Genomic DNA, 18150 nt, shown 5'->3' on the forward strand with positions numbered 1-18150 from the left:
TTGACTTTGAGTTTAATAGTTTAGTTTGACAGATTAGATATATTTCCTTTATTGAGGAAAAATGTACTCACCTATGACTGTGATATGTGGTTGTCCCACCTAGCTATCTGGAGATGAATGTACTGACTATGACTGGTCCACCTAGCTATCTGGAGATGAATGGACTGACTATGACTGGTCCACCTAGCTATCTGGAGATGAATGGACTGACTATGACTGGTCCACCTAGCTATCTGGAGATGAATGGACTGACTATGACTGGTCCACCTAGCTATCTGGAGATGAATGGACTGACTGGTCCACCTAGCTATCTGGAGATGAATGGACTGACTGGTCCACCTAGCTATCTGGAGATGAATGGACTGACTATGACTGGTCCACCTAGCTATCTGGAGATGAATGGACTGACTGGTCCACCTAGCTATCTGGAGATGAATGTACTGACTATGACTGGTCCACCTAGATATCTGGAGATGAATGGACTGACTATGACTGGTCCACCTAGCTATCTGGAGATGAATGGACTGACTATGACTGGTCCACCTAGCTATCTGGAGATGAATGGACTGACTGGTCCACCTAGCTATCTGGAGATGAATGGACTGACTATGACTGGTCCACCTAGCTATCTGGAGATGAATGGACTGACGATGACTGGTCCACCTAGCTATCTGGAGATGAATGGACTGACTATGACTGGTCCACCTAGCTATCTGGAGATGAATGGACTGACTGTAAGTCTCTCTGGATAAGAGCGTCTGATAAAATGACTAAAATGGCAATGGTGCTAGTGTTGTGTAGGAATAGCTTTGAAAGAAAAACAATTATTGTACAATATATTGGGTAACACTACGTAGCCTACCTTATGCATTTATAACTGTTACATAAGGCGTTATGTTATAACATCTGTTTTAGGCTTTGGAGGTAATCCTTGCATAAGCAAATGTGTATAAGATGTAAATCTTTATTGTGGGCCCCAATTTTAGCATATGCATTCATAAAGCCTTTATAACGACTACATAAGACAATTTAACATCCGTCGCAGGCTTTTGATTGGAGGCAATCTTGGTTCACTCCAGTTTCTATTGCTTTTAGCCCAGTGATTGTGATCTCCCTAACTCCCCTCTGTCCCTGTGTCTCTCGAACAGCCTATCGTTGCTACGCTCACTATCTGAAGATTGAAGTGAGTCAGAGCCACCCGGTGATGAAGGCCTTCTGCGGGATGATGCTGCAGTTTGCCAGGCAGGACGGGGCCGAAAAGAAGGCAAGAGACGAAGAGGAAGGTCTGTACTAGTCATGTATCCTACCTCTAGTGGTGGTGGTGGTGTACTAGTCCTGTATCCTACCTCTAGTGGTGGTGGTGTACTAGTCCTGTATCCTACCTCTAGTGGTGGTGGTGGTGGTGTACTAGTCCTGTATCCTACCTCTAGTGGTGGTGGTGGTGTACTAGTCCTGTATCCTACCTCTAGTGGTGGTGGTGGTGTACTAGTCCTGTATCCTACCTCTAGTGGTGGTGGTGGTGTACTAGTCCTGTATCCTACCTCTAGTGGTGGTGGTGTACTAGTCCTGTATCCTACCTCTAGTGGTGGTGATTGTGTACTAGTCCTGTATCCTACCTCTAGTGGTGGTGATTGTGTACTAGTCCTGTATCCTACCTCTAGTGGTGGTGGTGGTGGTGTACTAGTCCTGTATCCTACCTCTAGTGGTGGTGGTGGTGTACTAGTCCTGTATCCTACCTCTAGTGGTGGTGTACTAGTCCTGTATCCTACCTCTAGTGGTGGTGGTGGTGGTGGTGTACTAGTCCTGTATCCTACCTCTAGTGGTGGTGGTGTACTAGTCCTGTATCCTACCTCTAGTGGTGGTGGTGGTGTACTAGTCCTGTATCCTACCTCTAGTGGTGGTGGTGGTGTACTAGTCCTGTATCCTACCTCTAGTGGTGGTGGTGGTGTACTAGTCCTGTATCCTACCTCTAGTGGTGGTGGTGGTGGTGTACTAGTCCTGTATCCTACCTCTAGTGGTGGTGGTGGTGGTGGTGTACTAGTCCTGTATCCTACCTCTAGTGGTGGTGGTGGTGTACTAGTCCTGTATCCTACCTCTAGTGGTGGTGGTGGTGTACTAGTCCTGTATCCTACCTCTAGTGGTGGTGGTGGTGTACTAGTCCTGTATCCTACCTCTAGTGGTGGTGGTGGTGTACTAGTCCTGTATCCTACCTCTAGTGGTGGTGGTGGTGTACTAGTCCTGTATCCTACCTCTAGTGGTGGTGGTGGTGGTGGTGTACTAGTCCTGTATCCTACCTCTAGTGGTGGTGGTGGTGGTGTACTAGTCCTGTATCCTACCTCTAGTGGTGATGTACTAGTCCTGTATCCTACCTCTAGTGGGTGGTGGTGTACTAGTCCTGTATCCTACCTCTAGTGGTGGTGGTGGTGGTGGTGGTGGTGGTGTACTAGTCCTGTATCCTACCTCTAGTGGTGGTGGTGTACTAGTCCTGTATCCTACCTCTAGTGGTGGTGGTGGTGGTGTACTAGTCCTGTATCCTACCTCTAGTGGTGGTGGTGTACTAGTCCTGTATCCTACCTCTAGTGGTGGTGGTGTACTAGTCCTGTATCCTACCTCTAGTGGTGGTGGTGGTGTACTAGTCCTGTATCCTACCTCTAGTGGTGGTGGTGGTGTACTAGTCCTGTATCCTACCTCTAGTGGTGGTGGTGGTGTACTAGTCCTGTATCCTACCTCTAGTGGTGGTGGTGGTGTACTAGTCCTGTATCCTACCTCTAGTGGTGGTGGTGGTGTACTAGTCCTGTATCCTACCTCTAGTGGTGGTGGTGGTGTACTAGTCCTGTATCCTACCTCTAGTGGTGGTGGTGGTGTACTAGTCCTGTATCCTACCTCTAGTGGTGGTGGTGGTGGTGTACTAGTCCTGTATCCTACCTCTAGTGGTGGTGGTGGTGGTGGTGTACTAGTCCTGTATCCTACCTCTGGTGGTGGTGGTGTACTAGTCCTGTATCCTACCTCTAGTGGTGGTGGTGGTGTACTAGTCCTGTATCCTACCTCTAGTGGTGGTGGTGGTGTACTAGTCCTGTATCCTACCTCTAGTGGTGGTGGTGGTGTACTAGTCCTGTATCCTACCTCTAGTGGTGGTGGTGGTGTACTAGTCCTGTATCCTACCTCTAGTGGTGGTGGTGGTGGTGGTGTACTAGTCCTGTATCCTACCTCTAGTGGTGGTGGTGTACTAGTCCTGTATCCTACCTCTAGTGGTGGTGATTGTGTACTAGTCCTGTATCCTACCTCTAGTGGTGGTGATTGTGTACTAGTCCTGTATCCTACCTCTAGTGGTGGTGGTGGTGTACTAGTCCTGTATCCTACCTCTAGTGGTGGTGGTGGTGTACTAGTCCTGTATCCTACCTCTAGTGGTGGTGGTGGTGGTGTACTAGTCCTGTATCCTACCTCTAGTGGTGGTGGTGGTGGTGGTGTACTAGTCCTGTATCCTACCTCTAGTGGTGATGTACTAGTCCTGTATCCTACCTCTAGTGGTGGTGGTGTACTAGTCCTGTATCCTACCTCTAGTGGTGGTGGTGGTGGTGTACTAGTCCTGTATCCTACCTCTAGTGGTGGTGGTGTACTAGTCCTGTATCCTACCTCTAGTGGTGGTGGTGGTGGTGTACTAGTCCTGTATCCTACCTCTAGTGGTGGTGGTGTACTAGTCCTGTATCCTACCTCTAGTGGTGGTGGTGGTGTACTAGTCCTGTATCCTACCTCTAGTGGTGGTGGTGGTGTACTAGTCCTGTATCCTACCTCTAGTGGTGGTGGTGGTGTACTAGTCCTGTATCCTACCTCTAGTGGTGGTGGTGGTGTACTAGTCCTGTATCCTACCTCTAGTGGTGGTGGTGGTGTACTAGTCCTGTATCCTACCTCTAGTGGTGGTGGTGGTGTACTAGTCCTGTATCCTACCTCTAGTGGTGGTGGTGGTGTACTAGTCCTGTATCCTACCTCTAGTGGTGGGGTGTGGTGTACTAGTCCTGTATCCTACCTCTAGTGGGTGGTGGTGTACTAGTCCTGTATCCTACCTCTAGTGGTGGTGGTGTACTAGTCCTGTATCCTACCTCTAGTGGTGGTGGTGGTGGTGGTGTACTAGTCCTGTATCCTACTTCTAGTGGTGGTGGTGGTGTACTAGTCCTGTATCCTACCTCTAGTGGTGGTGGTGGTGGTGGTGGTGGTGTACTAGTCCTGTATCCTACCTCTAGTGGTGGTGGTGTACTAGTCCTGTATCCTACCTCTAGTGGTGGTGGTGTACTAGTCCTGTATCCTACCTCTAGTGGTGGTGGTGGTGTACTAGTCCTGTATCCTACCTCTAGTGGTGATGTACTAGTCCTGTATCCTACCTCTAGTGGTGGTGGTGGTGGTGTACTAGTCCTGTATCCTACCTCTAGTGGTGGTGGTGGTGGTGGTGTACTAGTCCTGTATCCTACCTCTAGTGGTGGTGGTTGGTGGTGGTGTACTAGTCCTGTATCCTACCTCTAGTGGTGGTGGTGGTGGTGGTGGTGGTGGTGTACTAGTCCTGTATCCTACCTCTAGTGGTGGTGGTGGTGGTGTACTAGTCCTGTATACTACCTCTAGTGGTGGTGGTGGTGGTGTACTAGTCCTGTATACTACCTCTAGTGGTGGTGGTGGTGTACTAGTCCTGTATACTACCTCTAGTGGTGGTGGTGGTGGTGTACTAGTCCTGTATCCTACCTCTAGTGGTGGTGGTGGTGGTGGTGTACTAGTCCTGTATCCTACTTCTAGTGGTGGTGGTGTACTAGTCCTGTGTCCTACCTCTAGTGGTGGTGGTGGTGGTGGTGTACTAGTCCTGTATCCTACCTCTAGTGGTGGTGGTGGTGGTGGTGTACTAGTCCTGTATACTACCTCTAGTGGTGGTGGTGGTGTACTAGTCCTGTATCCTACCTCTAGTGGTGGTGGTGGTGTACTAGTCCTGTATCCTACCTCTAGTGGTGGTGTACTAATCCTGTCCGACGCGTCCCTCTCAACGCTCCAACGTGCCCCTCTTAACGCCTGACTGCTGTCTCTTAAAAAAAAAAAAGGCGACTAGTGGAGAATTATGTCTTGAATGACCTGCTGTCCAACCTAACATGTAATTGTCTCATACCACTGTCTGTCACGTACAGTAGAAGATTGTAGGAAGCAGGAAGCTGGCATGAGGATAATGTTGTTTAATTTACACCCTGGTCCTGATGCCTCTCCTCGATCAGATCTGTAATCAACGAATCATCTGTCCTTACGGTGAAGTGTGCCCACGCTCTGCTCTGTTCAGCCGTGTGCCCACGCTCTGCTCTGTTCAGCCGTGTGCCCACGCTCTGCTCTGTTCAGCCGTGTGCCCACGCTCTGCTCTGTTCAGCCGTGTGCCCACGCTCTGCTCTGTTCAGCCGTGTCGTGTGCCCACGCTCTGCTCTGTTCAGCCGTGTGCCCACGCTCTGCTCTGTTCAGCCGTGTGCCCACGCTCTGCTCTGTTCAGCCGTGTGCCCACGCTCTGCTCTGTTCAGCCGTGTGCCCACGCTCTGCTCTGTTCAGCCGTGTGCCTTCCCACGCTCTGCTCTGTTCAGCCGTGTGCCCACGCTCTGCTCTGTTCAGCCGTGTGCCCACGCTCTGCTCTGTTCAGCCGTGTGCCCACGCTCTGCTCTGTTCAGCCGTGTGCCCACGCTCTGCTCTGTTCAGCCGTGTGCCCACGCTCTGCTCTGTTCAGCCGTGTGCCCACGCTCTGCTCTGTTCAGCCGTGTGCCCACGCTCTGCTCTGTTCAGCCGTGTGCCCACGCTCTGCTCTGTTCAGCCGTGTGCCCACGCTCTGCTCTGTTCAGCCGTGTGCCCACGCTCTGCTCTGTTCAGCCGTGTGCCCACGCTCTGCTCTGTTCAGCCGTGTGCCCACGCTCTGCTCTGTTCAGCCGTGTGCCCACGCTCTGCTCTGTTCAGCCGTGTGCCCACGCTCTGCTCTGTTCAGCCGTGTGCCCACGCTCTGCTCTGTTCAGCCGTGTGCCCACGCTCTGCTCTGTTCAGCCGTGTGCCCACGCTCTGCTCTGTTCAGCCGTGTGCCCACGCTCTGCTCTGTTCAGCCGTGTGCCCACGCTCTGCTCTGTTCAGCCGTGTGCCCACGCTCTGCTCTGTTCAGCCGTGTGCCCACGCTCTGCTCTGTTCAGCCGTGTGCCCACGCTCTGCTCTGTTCAGCCGTGTGCCCACGCTCTGCTCTGTTCAGCCGTGTGCCCACGCTCTGCTCTGTTCAGCCGTGTGCCCACGCTCTGCTCTGTTCAGCCGTGTGCCCACGCTCTGCTCTGTTCAGCCGTGTGCCCACGCTCTGCTCTGTTCAGCCGTGTGCCCACGCTCTGCTCTGTTCAGCCGTGTGCCCACGCTCTGCTCTGTTCAGCCGTGTGCCCACGCTCTGCTCTGTTCAGCCGTGTGCCCACGCTCTGCTCTGTTCAGCCGTGTGCCCACGCTCTGCTCTGTTCAGCCGTGTGCCCACGCTCTGCTCTGTTCAGCCGTGTGCCCACGCTCTGCTCTGTTCAGCCGTGTGCCCACGCTCTGCTCTGTTCAGCCGTGTGCCCACGCTCTGCTCTGTTCAGCCGTGTGCCCACGCTCTGCTCTGTTCAGCCGTGTGCCCACGCTCTGCTCTGTTCAGCCGTGTGCCCACGCTCTGCTCTGTTCAGCCGTGTGCCCACGCTCTGCTCTGTTCAGCCGTGTGCCCACGCTCTGCTCTGTTCAGCCGTGTGCCCACGCTCTGCTCTGTTCAGCCGTGTGCCCACGCTCTGCTCTGTTCAGCCGTGTGCCCACGCTCTGCTCTGTTCAGCCGTGTGCCCACGCTCTGCTCTGTTCAGCCGTGTGCCCACGCTCTGCTCTGTTCAGCCGTGTGCCCACGCTCTGCTCTGTTCAGCCGTGTGCCCACGCTCTGCTCTGTTCAGCCGTGTGCCCACGTTTATGTTCTATTCATCTCGGAGGCTGTCGCTAAGGAACACACACGTCTTACAGCTGTATACTCAGTTAAACTGGTGTTGGGAAGGCCCATTAATTGGTTAAACTGGTTTTGGGACGGCCCGTTAATTGGTTCAACTGGCGTTGGGACGGCCTGTTAATTGGTTCAACTGGCGTTGGGACGGCCCCGTTAATTGGTTCAACTGGCGTTGGGACGGCCCCGTTAATTGGTTCAACTGGCGTTGGGACGGCCCCGTTAATTGGTTCAACTGGCGTTGGGACTGCCCCGTTAATTGGTTCAACTGGCGTTGGGACTGCCCCGTTAATTGGTTCAACTGGCGTTGGGACTGCCCCGTTAATTGGTTCAACTGGCGTTGGGACTGCCCCGTTAATTGGTTCAACTGGCGTTGGGACTGCCCCGTTAATTGGTTCAACTGGCGTTGGGACGGCCCGTTAATTGGTTCAACTGGCGTTGGGACGGCCCGTTAATTGGTTCAACTGGCGTTGGGACGGCCCGTTAATTGGTTCAACTGGCGTTGGGACGGCCCGTTAATTGGTTCAACTGGCGTTGGGACGGCCCGTTAATTGGTTCAACTGGCGTTGGGACGGCCCGTTAATTGTAGATGTTCAGTTAGACTGGTTGTTCATTTTGACACGCTGAGTGACTGAGGGTGTGGTAGCGAAGAAATTAACAATATGCAGTACAGGATTCCTCCATGGAGGTATTAATATGTACTATAGGATTCCTCCATGGAGGTATTAATATGTACTACAGGATTCTTCCATGGTATTAATATGTACTACAGGATTCCTCCATGGAGGTATTAATATGTACTACAGGATTCCTCCATGGAGGTATTAATATGTACTATAGGATTCCTCCATGGAGGTATTAATATGTACTATAGGATTCCTCCATGGAGGTATTAATATGTACTACATGTAGTTTTTAATTCAGTAGGATGTCTGGGTAATGCAGTTTTATCCAGTAGGACGTCTGGGTAATGTAGAGTTCAAGAAGCCAATAAGTGAACTGCCGTTACTTGTCTGTATGTTGACTGTAATGCGTCGTTGTCATCCTCCTCATCATCGTCAATGATCATCTGTTGTATTGCAGAGATTATCACTAGAGCTGTTGATTACACAGATGGTCTGCTGTAATAGACTGGTTCATATGTATGGGGCCCAGAGGGAGGATTCAGTGGCTGAGTTCCAAATAACACCCTATTGCCTATATAGTGCACTACTTTAGACCGGAGCCCCTTACCGCACTCCATAGGGAATAGGGTTCCATTTGAGACGCAAGCTAGTGTGTTAATGTTCAGCTCAATATGGTCCTACCTTGCTGCTGCTATAGCTCACAGGATTGCAATAGGATTGCTTTGTGTTATTGCTTTTTTTCCCCCCGGTTTTGTAATTGTGTAGCTCCTTACTGGCCAGCTTCCAAATGCTGTAACCCTTATCCAAAAGACAGGTTCTCCTAAATGAAGTTATAAGATCTGTGTCTGTCTGAACATCTCTCTGTGTCTGTCTGAACATCTCTCTGTGTCTGTCTGAACATCTCTCTGTGTCTGTCTGAACATCTCTCTGTGTCTGTCTGAACATCTCTCTGTGTCTGTCTGAACATTCTGTGAACCATATAGATACTAGCCTTCCCTTTAGCTCAGTTGGTAGAGCACGGTGTTTGCAACACCAGGGTTGTGGGTTCGATTCCCACAGGGGACCAGCAAAGGAAAAACAAAAAAAAATGTATGATATGTCTACATTCACTACTGTAAGTCGCTCTGGATAAGAGCGTCTGCTAAATGACTAAAATGTAAATGTAAAATGATACTCTCTGTGTGTCTCTCCCCCAGGCATCCAGCTAGTCAATCAGGAGAAGAAGCTGCAGCATAAGGTATCCATCTCTAAGCGGGCACGGGGCCACTGGCAGCTCCTCTACACCCTGGTCAACAACCCATCGCTGGTGGGCTCCAGGAAGCACTTCCAGCCTCAGAGGAGCGAGAGCTTCTTCAACGGAACACTCAACTGGGCTGAGAAGGAGGGGATCAAGAAGGAGGCAGGGAAGGAAACGGAGGCAGGGAAGGAAACGGAGGCAGTGACTAACTGAGACTGAACGTGTCTCTCAGGCTTGGGGTCAATTCCAATTCAGGAAGCAAACTGAAATTTAAAGCTGCATTATGTAACTTTTTTGGGGGGGGGGTGACCTGACCAAATTCCCATAGAATTGTGAGTCAAAGATCTGTCATTCACATTGAAAGCCAGTCTAAGAAGTGGAGGCTCTGAGTGCTATTTCTACGCTTCCCGTTCTTAAGTTTCGGTTTTGTACACCAGCCTCAAACAAGATTTTTGCTTCTTTAAAGATATTTCACGAGGGTTTAGACAGTTTAGATTTATTATGATCCCCATTAGCCAACACAGATGGAGACAGCTAGTCTAACTGGGGTCTGATACCATGGAGACAGCTAGTCTAACTGGGGTCTGATACCATGGAGACAGCTAGTCTAACTGGGGTCTGATACCATGGAGACAGCTAGTCTAACTGGGGTCTGATACCATGGAGACGGCTAGTCTAACTGGGGTCTGATGCCATGGAGACAGCTAGTCTAACTGGGGTCTGATACCATGGAGACAGCAAGTCTAACTGGGGTCTGATGCCATGGAGACAGCTAGTCTAACTGGGGTCTGATACCATGGAGACAGCAAGTCTAACTGGGGTCTGATACCATGGAGACAGCTAGTCTAACTGGGGTCTGATACCATGGAGACAGCTAGTCTAACTGGGGTCTGATGCCATGGAGACGGCTAGTCTAACTGGGGTCTGATGCCATGGAGACAGCAAGTCTAACTGGGGTCTGATACAATGGAGACAGCTAGTCTAACTGGGGTCTGATACCATGGAGACAGCAAGTCTAACTGGGGTCTGATACAATGGAGACAGCTAGTCTAACTGGGGTCTGATACCATGGAGACCGCTAGTCTAACTGGGGTCTGATGCCATGGAGACAGCTAGTCTAACTGGGGTCTGATACCATGGAGACAGCTAGTCTACTGGGGTCTGATACCATGGAGACAGCTAGTCTAACACCATGGAGACAGCTAGTCTAACTGGGGTCTGATACCATGGAGACAGCTAGTCTAACTGGGGTCTGATACCATGGAGTCAGCTAGTCTAACTGGGGTCTGATGCCATGGAGACAGCTAGTCTAACTGGGGTCTGATACCATGGAGACAGTTAGTCTAACTAGGGTCTGATACCATGGAGACAGCTAGTCTTAATGGGGTCTGATACCATGGAGACAGCTAGTCTAACTAGGGTCTGATACCATGGAGACAGCTAGTCTAACTGGGGTCTGATACCATGGAGACAGCTAGTCTAACACCATGGAGACAGCTAGTCTAACTAGGGTCTGATACCATGGAGACAGCTAGTCTTAATGGGGTCTGACATAACAAAAAAAGACATTACAGACAAAATATTTCACAATTGATATAAATTTAAAAACATTAACATGTAGTGTGTGCATCAGTTGCGCATCAGTACATACCGTAAACAACAAGTAGGTCACATGGTATAACGCTTCTCTACTCTGCTTGTTTTGTCACTTTTAGTAACAAGGAAATGGCAGAGCTCAATACTGCACCTTACACATTACACACATTACACACATTACACACATTACACACATTACACACATTACACACATTACACACATTACACATTTCCTTATTGATTTTCAATGAGGGAAAATTGGAATTTCATTTTTACTAGCAGAATTGACTGAATTGGAATGGCCTTTGTTGGTGTATGGATGGCTCTTGGGCAGATTATGACTGCAGTATTAAATGTCTATGCATTGATCTGACTGCATTCGTTCAAGTTAAGTTTACTTATGGCCGTAGGTATTCTGACTTGACTTTTGTGCGCTTGCCTCTGTTTTTCATGCAAGTTTCCCATTGACTCCCATTGAATCAATCAATCAATGATTTATTTTTTTTTGATTTTGTTTAGAAAAATGGAAGGATTAGATCTAAATGTCGTAGACCTTCTAGCTCAGTGCCTCAGGAAGTCTGTCTTCTACCTGTCTAAGGGCTTGTGTCCTAAATGGCACCTTAGTTTCTATATAGTGCACTATTTATCAGCCCTGGTCCAAGGTAGTGCTACATAGTGGAATCAACCTGGATGGATGTGTGTGTGTTGTCTGTCTCTTTGTTTGCACGGCTCTGACGCCCGTACAGGAAAGGTAGTGTGACACTGAACTCCTGTCTGACCATAGCCTGGAAGCCTAACTGATACTCTCCATTTCACCACTGGAAACAGAACTTATCATCTTGGAATCCAGGCTAGTTTGACCATGTATAAGTGGTTAGAATGTAACTATTTATTAATATACAGACTGCTCTGTAATGGAAGATTATAAAGTAACTGTTCATTTTCAATGTTACACTGACTGGTGTAAATATCTATTGTATGCTGGAAGCCAAACTGAATTGTTCCAAAACGGTACATTTCTATTCTGATTCCAGGCTAATAAATAATACCTTATGTTGAAAATGTATGAAATGGCGATTTAAAACGTAGAGAGATGAAACTGTTTGCTTCAACTCTTTGCTGAAAGGACATCTTGTACCTCTTATAAAATATCTCTACTATAATTCTGCTGATATAGTTTTTTTTGGATTGTTATTTTTCTCAATTTATAGTTGTGAAAATGTTACTTCAATATTTATCTGTTCAGGATCATCTGTTTATATTCTCTCTGTGTGTTGCAGCATATTGCATTTCAAAAGTGACACTAACTCAAGTAGCTTTTGAATGAAATAAATTAATTTATGTATGATTAACATGAAATTAAAACGAAAGATGACGAAAGATTTCCGTGTCGATTTATGTGTGTCAAGTAAAACAAAAAAAATGATTTCGTTTCGTTAGGAAATACATATCTTTGTCATGTTGCTTTTCAGGAAACGTTCGATATTAAATATATTTTAGCTAAATTATCAGCAATATATAGTGATGTTTTCAAAGATGTTTTTTTTACCCCCCATATGGTTGATGTTTGAACAATTACGCGCCTGTTCATAGACTACCTTTATAACATTTCTATGTAGGCTATTTAACGAATCAATCATGCGGAATGAATGTAATTGTATGTAATCGGGAAAGAAAACATAACTGATATGAATTCATGCAGAACAGTACTAAGAATGCTTGGTGTGATTGTGCTCCATAGCCTACCATGAGAAGAAAGGGAGGTGTAGCGCTCGGCCGTTGTCCTCCTGCAGCCTGCAGGACAGGTCCATTTCCCGTGATGCGGCAACGACAAGTGAGTTTGGTCAAAAGCAGCGCTTATATAATGTTGATGCACAAAAAAGGTAGGTATATAATTCTGTCCATAAATAAATTCAAAAGGCTTTTTGTGTCAATCACTTTTTTTTTTTTCCTTTACAATTTGAAGAGAAAATAAAGCAGTCCAGCATCGCACAATTTTAAACCGTTTGCTTACGCGTATCCAACAAATGCATTTGTTCTCGCTATAGCTCTGTAATATCAGTAAGACATATATCACCCGTAGTTTCCGTACCTCCCTATGATACAAAACAAGCTTCAGGTGGATAGACCGCTAACAGGCGGTCACTACAAATCACGGCCAACGCCCAGTCCCTATATAAACATCATTTATTGTTTCATTCACAGCAGTGTATAGTCACACAAGTACCAAACCTTACCCCGTCGAGTTAAAAGGAAGTTCAAAACAGTTTTCTGACTCAATGACAGGAAATAGGAGAATTTAAAAAATTGTTTTGGGATATTTTATTAATTTCACGTACATAAAATCATATAAAAAAATCTTTAAATATCGGGGGATATTTGTACAACATCGTCCGAACAGTAACTATGCATAAAATGACGACATTCACAGCAACGAGACGCTTCCTTGACGCCTCAGTTAATGATACTGTAGACGGATCTTTTAGCTATATTTTAATATAAAAAAAAAGAGAACCGTTCAATTTTACTGGGTTTTTACATCACATATCGACATTTAAAAATATCTAAAGTCCTATAGTCTACGCTAATTTAAAACCACACATGAAGAAAATACGTCGTGTGTGTGTGACATGCCATGGATGGACACGTTTAGAATCGTTGAATATAAAGACAGTAGGATAACAAGCACCCGTTGTTTTTTAAAGTCACACATATCTCGAAGAGCCCCACATTACATTAAACAACATCAGTTGATAGTGAACTGGGTTTTAGCCCAGACACAGCACATGCCTTGACAACATAAAGTGATTTTTTTTCTTCTTCCCTTTTTGATAATCTCACAGAACAATTCAAATAACTGGTCTGGTGTTACGCAACGAGGCGGAAGCGTTTGACGCGCGTCTGGGTTGTACAACACCGCAACCTGCCGAAACTGACGCTGACGTGAAAGCGTACAACTTTCTACGCCCTGCATGAAGGGGACATCTCAATGACTTTTGCTTTTTTTTTAGCAGTTAGCAGAGGTCTGTTTTTAACTGTAGAAAAACTGTGCTTGCAGTATTGTTACTGTAAGAGGAATGTTGTAAGTTTTATATATATATACAATACCATTAGTTTTACTGCACAACTTTTTCTTTTTCCCAGTCTCTTATTTGGGTTAAAACTGATCGCTTACTTTCTGAGGTAAAATGAGCTATCCACCTTCATCAGGGCTATCATATTTACGTGAAATATTGATAGGTGAGTTACTTGGTTTAAAAATGTAGTTGATAGTAACTACTTTACTCCCTTCCCTCCCCCTCCCCTCCCCAGTAGCATCACACAGCTCCGTTCAACGACTTGGCTCTTTGTAATTACCGTTTCCGTCTTCAGAGATATTCACCGCCTCCGCCCCCAAAGGTAATCTATCGCTGTACTCAGATCCCACCTCAAATTTAGAAGTAGAACCTGGGATAGACTCGGTAACCATGCTGCCCTCCACCTCTTCCCCGTCCTCGCCGTCCTCTCCGTCCTCTCCGTCCTCTCCATCCTCTCCGTCTTCCATTTCACTCGGGTCGAAATTCTTTTCCAACTCGACAAAAGACGCCCGGGGGTCGAAATCACCTCCGACCATCTGTTTCTCCATTTGATCTGGGTTCTTCAGCGCCGCCTTCATGATCAGCTTATAAGTCTTTCCTTGGTACTTGTATAAGAGATGACAGCAGGTGGCTCCCAGCAGAGGGATTGTAGCCAACGCCAACAGAAAGGTACTAACAACCACTATGATTAACAGAGAAGGAATCTTCTTCCTGGTTGTGAAGACTACCTGGACCTGACAGTCCTGCCCTCCGTAGGTCAGACACAGAGTGTAGTTAGTGCCTGGTTGTAGGCCCTGGAACTTATATGTGTTGATCCCTTCCTCTATCCGGGACCACTGCACCACAGAGTGTCCGTTACCAGTGTTAAAACACAGATAGAGCATGTCCAGAGGGGTTTTGGTTGAGGCTTGGTAAAGGCTGAACGGTTCTTTGTTAACGGTCTCTAGGTTCTCATTGTGGCTGAGGTGAAGGTTGTTCTTACTGCTGGGGAGCTGGAGAGGATTCAGCTGCACTTTGGCTTCGGTCTCGGATACTTCCAACGCGATGACGCCGAAATCAAAGGTGTACTGCTTCAGCTGATCCAGACTGAGGTTAAATGCGTGGTTGGAGATGTACTGAGTGCCATCGCTGATGCCACACTTACTGGTAAACGGCAGCTCCTCTGAGCCCTCGCCAGCCTTCACTGAGCCATCACCGTATTTAACAGACGACCCAGTCGGAACGTTCTTGGTCTTCTCAGAGTCGGACTTGGGCCAGTTGATGATATTGTTGGTCATCTTAGGCCCCGGCTTGTTTCCACCAGATGGACGGAGGATCTTATCTACTGTCGTGTCCAGCATGGAGTTAATGGCTAGTTTCTTGGTGCCCGCCACTACTACCTTTGCTGTGCTGTCTGCTTTACCGAGGTCGTTGACAGCTGAGCAGCTGTAGTTTCCATCCTCCTTCTTGCTCATACGGGGGATGATCAGAGTGCCGTTTTGGAAGACCAGGAACCGACCGTTGGTCGTTTTATCGTTGATCGGCGAGTCGCTCTTCTCGCTGACCTCAGAGGGCAAACTGAATGTGAACTTCTGGTTCCCTGCGTTCACCACCTCCCAGCTGACCTCTGGTTTGGGGTTTCCCTTGGTATCACAGTTGAGAATCACCATAAACCCTTCGTATAGCTCAGTGTTGTCCAGGTTGGGCTGATAGGTGATGGACACCGTCGGGGCCTTGCAGTCCAGCTTGGGTATCTTGGTCACCAAGGCCCCTTTCAGATGTTCAGGGGCTTCGCAGACGATAGAGTCCTGCTCTGGGACAGAGATTTTAGACTCCGTGATCCAGTCTCTCAGCCACTCCAGACTGCAGGAGCAAGTGAAGGGGTTGTTGTAGATCTGAAGGTGAGACATGGAGCTCAGAGAGCTGAAGGTCCCCTGGACAATGGTAGTAAACCTGTTGTTGTTGATCCTCAGGGACCTCAGGTCTTTGAGAGTGGAGAAGGCATCTTTAGGGAGGTTGATCATCTCGTTGTTGTTCATCTTGAGCAGCTGAAGGACGGTGAGGTTGGTCAGGTCCTCCCAGGGGAAGTTGATGATCTTATTGTAGCTGAGGTCCAGGTTGCGTATCTGAATCAACGGGGCCAGAGTGTCCCTCTCCATGGTCACAATCTCGTTGTGGGCCAGCCATAGGGAGGTCACCTGAAGAACAAGACTTTATTCATTCAAATCTGTCTTTCACTACACCAGTAATATAATATATGATATTTAACAGACACTTTTTAAAAATGGGTGGCCCCAGCGAGAATCAAACCCACGGTCCTTGGTATTGGATAAACCATGCTCTACCAACTGAGCTACACAGGACCACATACATACATACATACATACATACATACATACACACACACACACACACACACACACACACACACACACACACACACACACACACACACACACACACACACACACACACACACACACACACACACACACACACACACACACACACACACACACACACACACACACACACACACACACACACACACACACACACACACACACACACACAAACACGAACACGAACACACCTGGGTGACGTTAATAAAGCTCTTGGACTTCAGGAGTTTGATCTTGTTGGCGGAGAGAGAGAGGGTGGTGACGTTAGATGGGAGGCCTACGGGCACCAGCAGCAGGTCTTTGTAGGCACAGTCAGCGAACTGGTGGGCGTATTTATCCAGACAGCTACAGGGCTCTGGGCAACACTGAGCCAGACCCAACACAACGGTCCACACCGACAGGAGACTGACCAGCCGCCACGACGCCATTTTTTTCAACAACTAAGAAGAAGACAAAGGATGTTAAATGAAATGTATTCATTCGTTATAGTACACACACACAGATTATCTTCAGGAAATGTATTTATTCGTTATAGTACACACACACAGATTATCTTCAGGAAATGTATTTATTCGTTATAGTACACACACAGATTATCTTCAGGAAATGTATTTATTCGTTATAGTACACACACACAGATTATCTTCAGGAAATGTAGCTTTATCATAGACAATGATTTGTTCTGCTCATCTATAACAGATCTAGAAAGGCAGCCATAATGTTCGACACAGAATTAATCCTTAGCATAATGAATACATCCTGTTGCAGTACAGCACTAGAGTAGAGACATATCTCTGGGAATATGGGACACACACATATATATATATTATATATATATATATATAATATGCATAATATGTGAGTAAACTAGGGCTAGGATGTCTCAGAGAGGCTTTGTGATTCTGCAGCCTGCAGATAAAATACAAATACAGTCAACAAAAGCAACAAAAACATCTATGGAACGAGTTTACAATACAACGTTGATTACTGTGATTGATTCAACAGATTTAACCTTTTAACTTACTTTGACATTATTATTAAAGGTTTAGGGCGATCAAATTCCGATCAAACTCAGATAAATTCGTATAGCTACAATTTCACGTCTTCAAACTTGACTATGAGAAAGTGGTTTTTGGTGATTTTGTATTTTTTTTTACTTCACATAACAGTGCCAGCGAGCGAGGTTAGCTAATGTTGCAAGAGAGCTTTGGCGCAAACTGCCGAGCGCACCAGAGATGCCTAGCTGTCCTTGGTGCTGAAACGGCGACGGGCGACGGGGATAGCTTGATGCCGCCTAAAATACATTTTCGATGTCATTTCAACCTCTGAAGTTTAATCCAATTAATTATAGTTCGTTCTGAACAAAGTATCCAACAATTGTGGTAAAATATAGAAAACTGTTTTTCCCTGATGAGACTTTATCAAACAGGAATTGTATACCTCAAATGGATGGGATTGACGTTATAGGCTTACATTTGATAATGATCTATCTAGTCCACACATTACAGCATAATTACAATCATATTTGTGTCATAACGTGTAAGATAAACAATAATCTCCAGTTTACTTTTTGATCCTTACCTGTCCGATATTAATTCCCAATCCTTGCAGTTTTTCCTAACAGGGCACCTTGGATTATATCCTCTTTTTAACAGGGCACCTTGGATTATATCCTCTTTTAACAGGGCACCTTGGATTATATCCTCTTTTTAACACAGATTAGTAGTCGAAACAACGAACGTCTTCCATAGTAAATCCTTTACTGGGACTTTTCTCCACGGTGATAACGGTGAAGGTAGGCGGTGGAGAAAACATGTTTTCTCTCTGTGTGTAGGATGGTGCGTTCCGGAGGCTGTTTTTCACCTCTCGCTAGTGACTTGAGAAGACAGATCGGGTCCGCTGCGCGCTCCCGCGGTCAGTAACAGAGCGACGGGAGGGTTTGTGAACGCGCAGACAGCCTCTCCCATCCTTTCATCAGTCCTGGATTAAGAGACATAAGGGCTCCGTGTTCGCCTCGCACCCCCCCCCCCCCAAAAAAGAATATCAATAATTTAGATATTAATGTTTAATTCATTGTTATGTCAACCTAAACTTATCTCTGACCCCATTCTCGTCAGTGTTGCTTTTTCCCGTAACGAGGTCTAGAGAGATGACCATACCGCAGAATATGCCGAGTTTTTGGTCAGAACTATGAATTCAGATTGGGATTTAAATATACCTGAATAGCTGTATTTGCCTTTGGCCTATTTGG

The 18150-nt window shown here is 47.0% G+C and overlaps 2 protein-coding genes across 2 annotated transcripts in view; one reads left to right on the forward strand and one right to left on the reverse strand.

The window, feature by feature from the left end:
- stra6 (signaling receptor and transporter of retinol STRA6) overlaps positions 1-9437 on the forward strand; it is a 56411-nt gene extending 46974 nt beyond the window's left edge. The window contains exons 17-18 of the mRNA XM_029751972.1: positions 1149-1283; positions 8805-9437. Of these exons, the coding sequence (XP_029607832.1) occupies positions 1149-1283; positions 8805-9058 (389 nt within the window). The 3' untranslated portion in view covers positions 9059-9437. The remainder of the gene's footprint in view (positions 1-1148; positions 1284-8804) is intronic.
- Positions 9438-12745: 3308 nt separating this feature from the next.
- Positions 12746-17801, reverse strand: islr2 (immunoglobulin superfamily containing leucine-rich repeat 2). Its single transcript, XM_029751973.1, has 4 exons — positions 17590-17801; positions 17481-17528; positions 16091-16339; positions 12746-15695 (listed from the first exon to the last, which is right to left on the reverse strand). Exons 3-4 carry the CDS (start codon positions 16325-16327, stop codon positions 13773-13775), a joined length of 2160 nt encoding a protein of 719 aa, XP_029607833.1. The 5' UTR covers positions 16328-16339; positions 17481-17528; positions 17590-17801; the 3' UTR covers positions 12746-13772.
- Positions 17802-18150: the final 349 nt, after the last annotated feature.

Source organism: Salmo trutta, chromosome 4 (assembly GCF_901001165.1).
Source record: "Salmo trutta chromosome 4, fSalTru1.1, whole genome shotgun sequence".
NCBI classification, from domain to species: Eukaryota; Metazoa; Chordata; class Actinopteri; order Salmoniformes; family Salmonidae; genus Salmo; species Salmo trutta.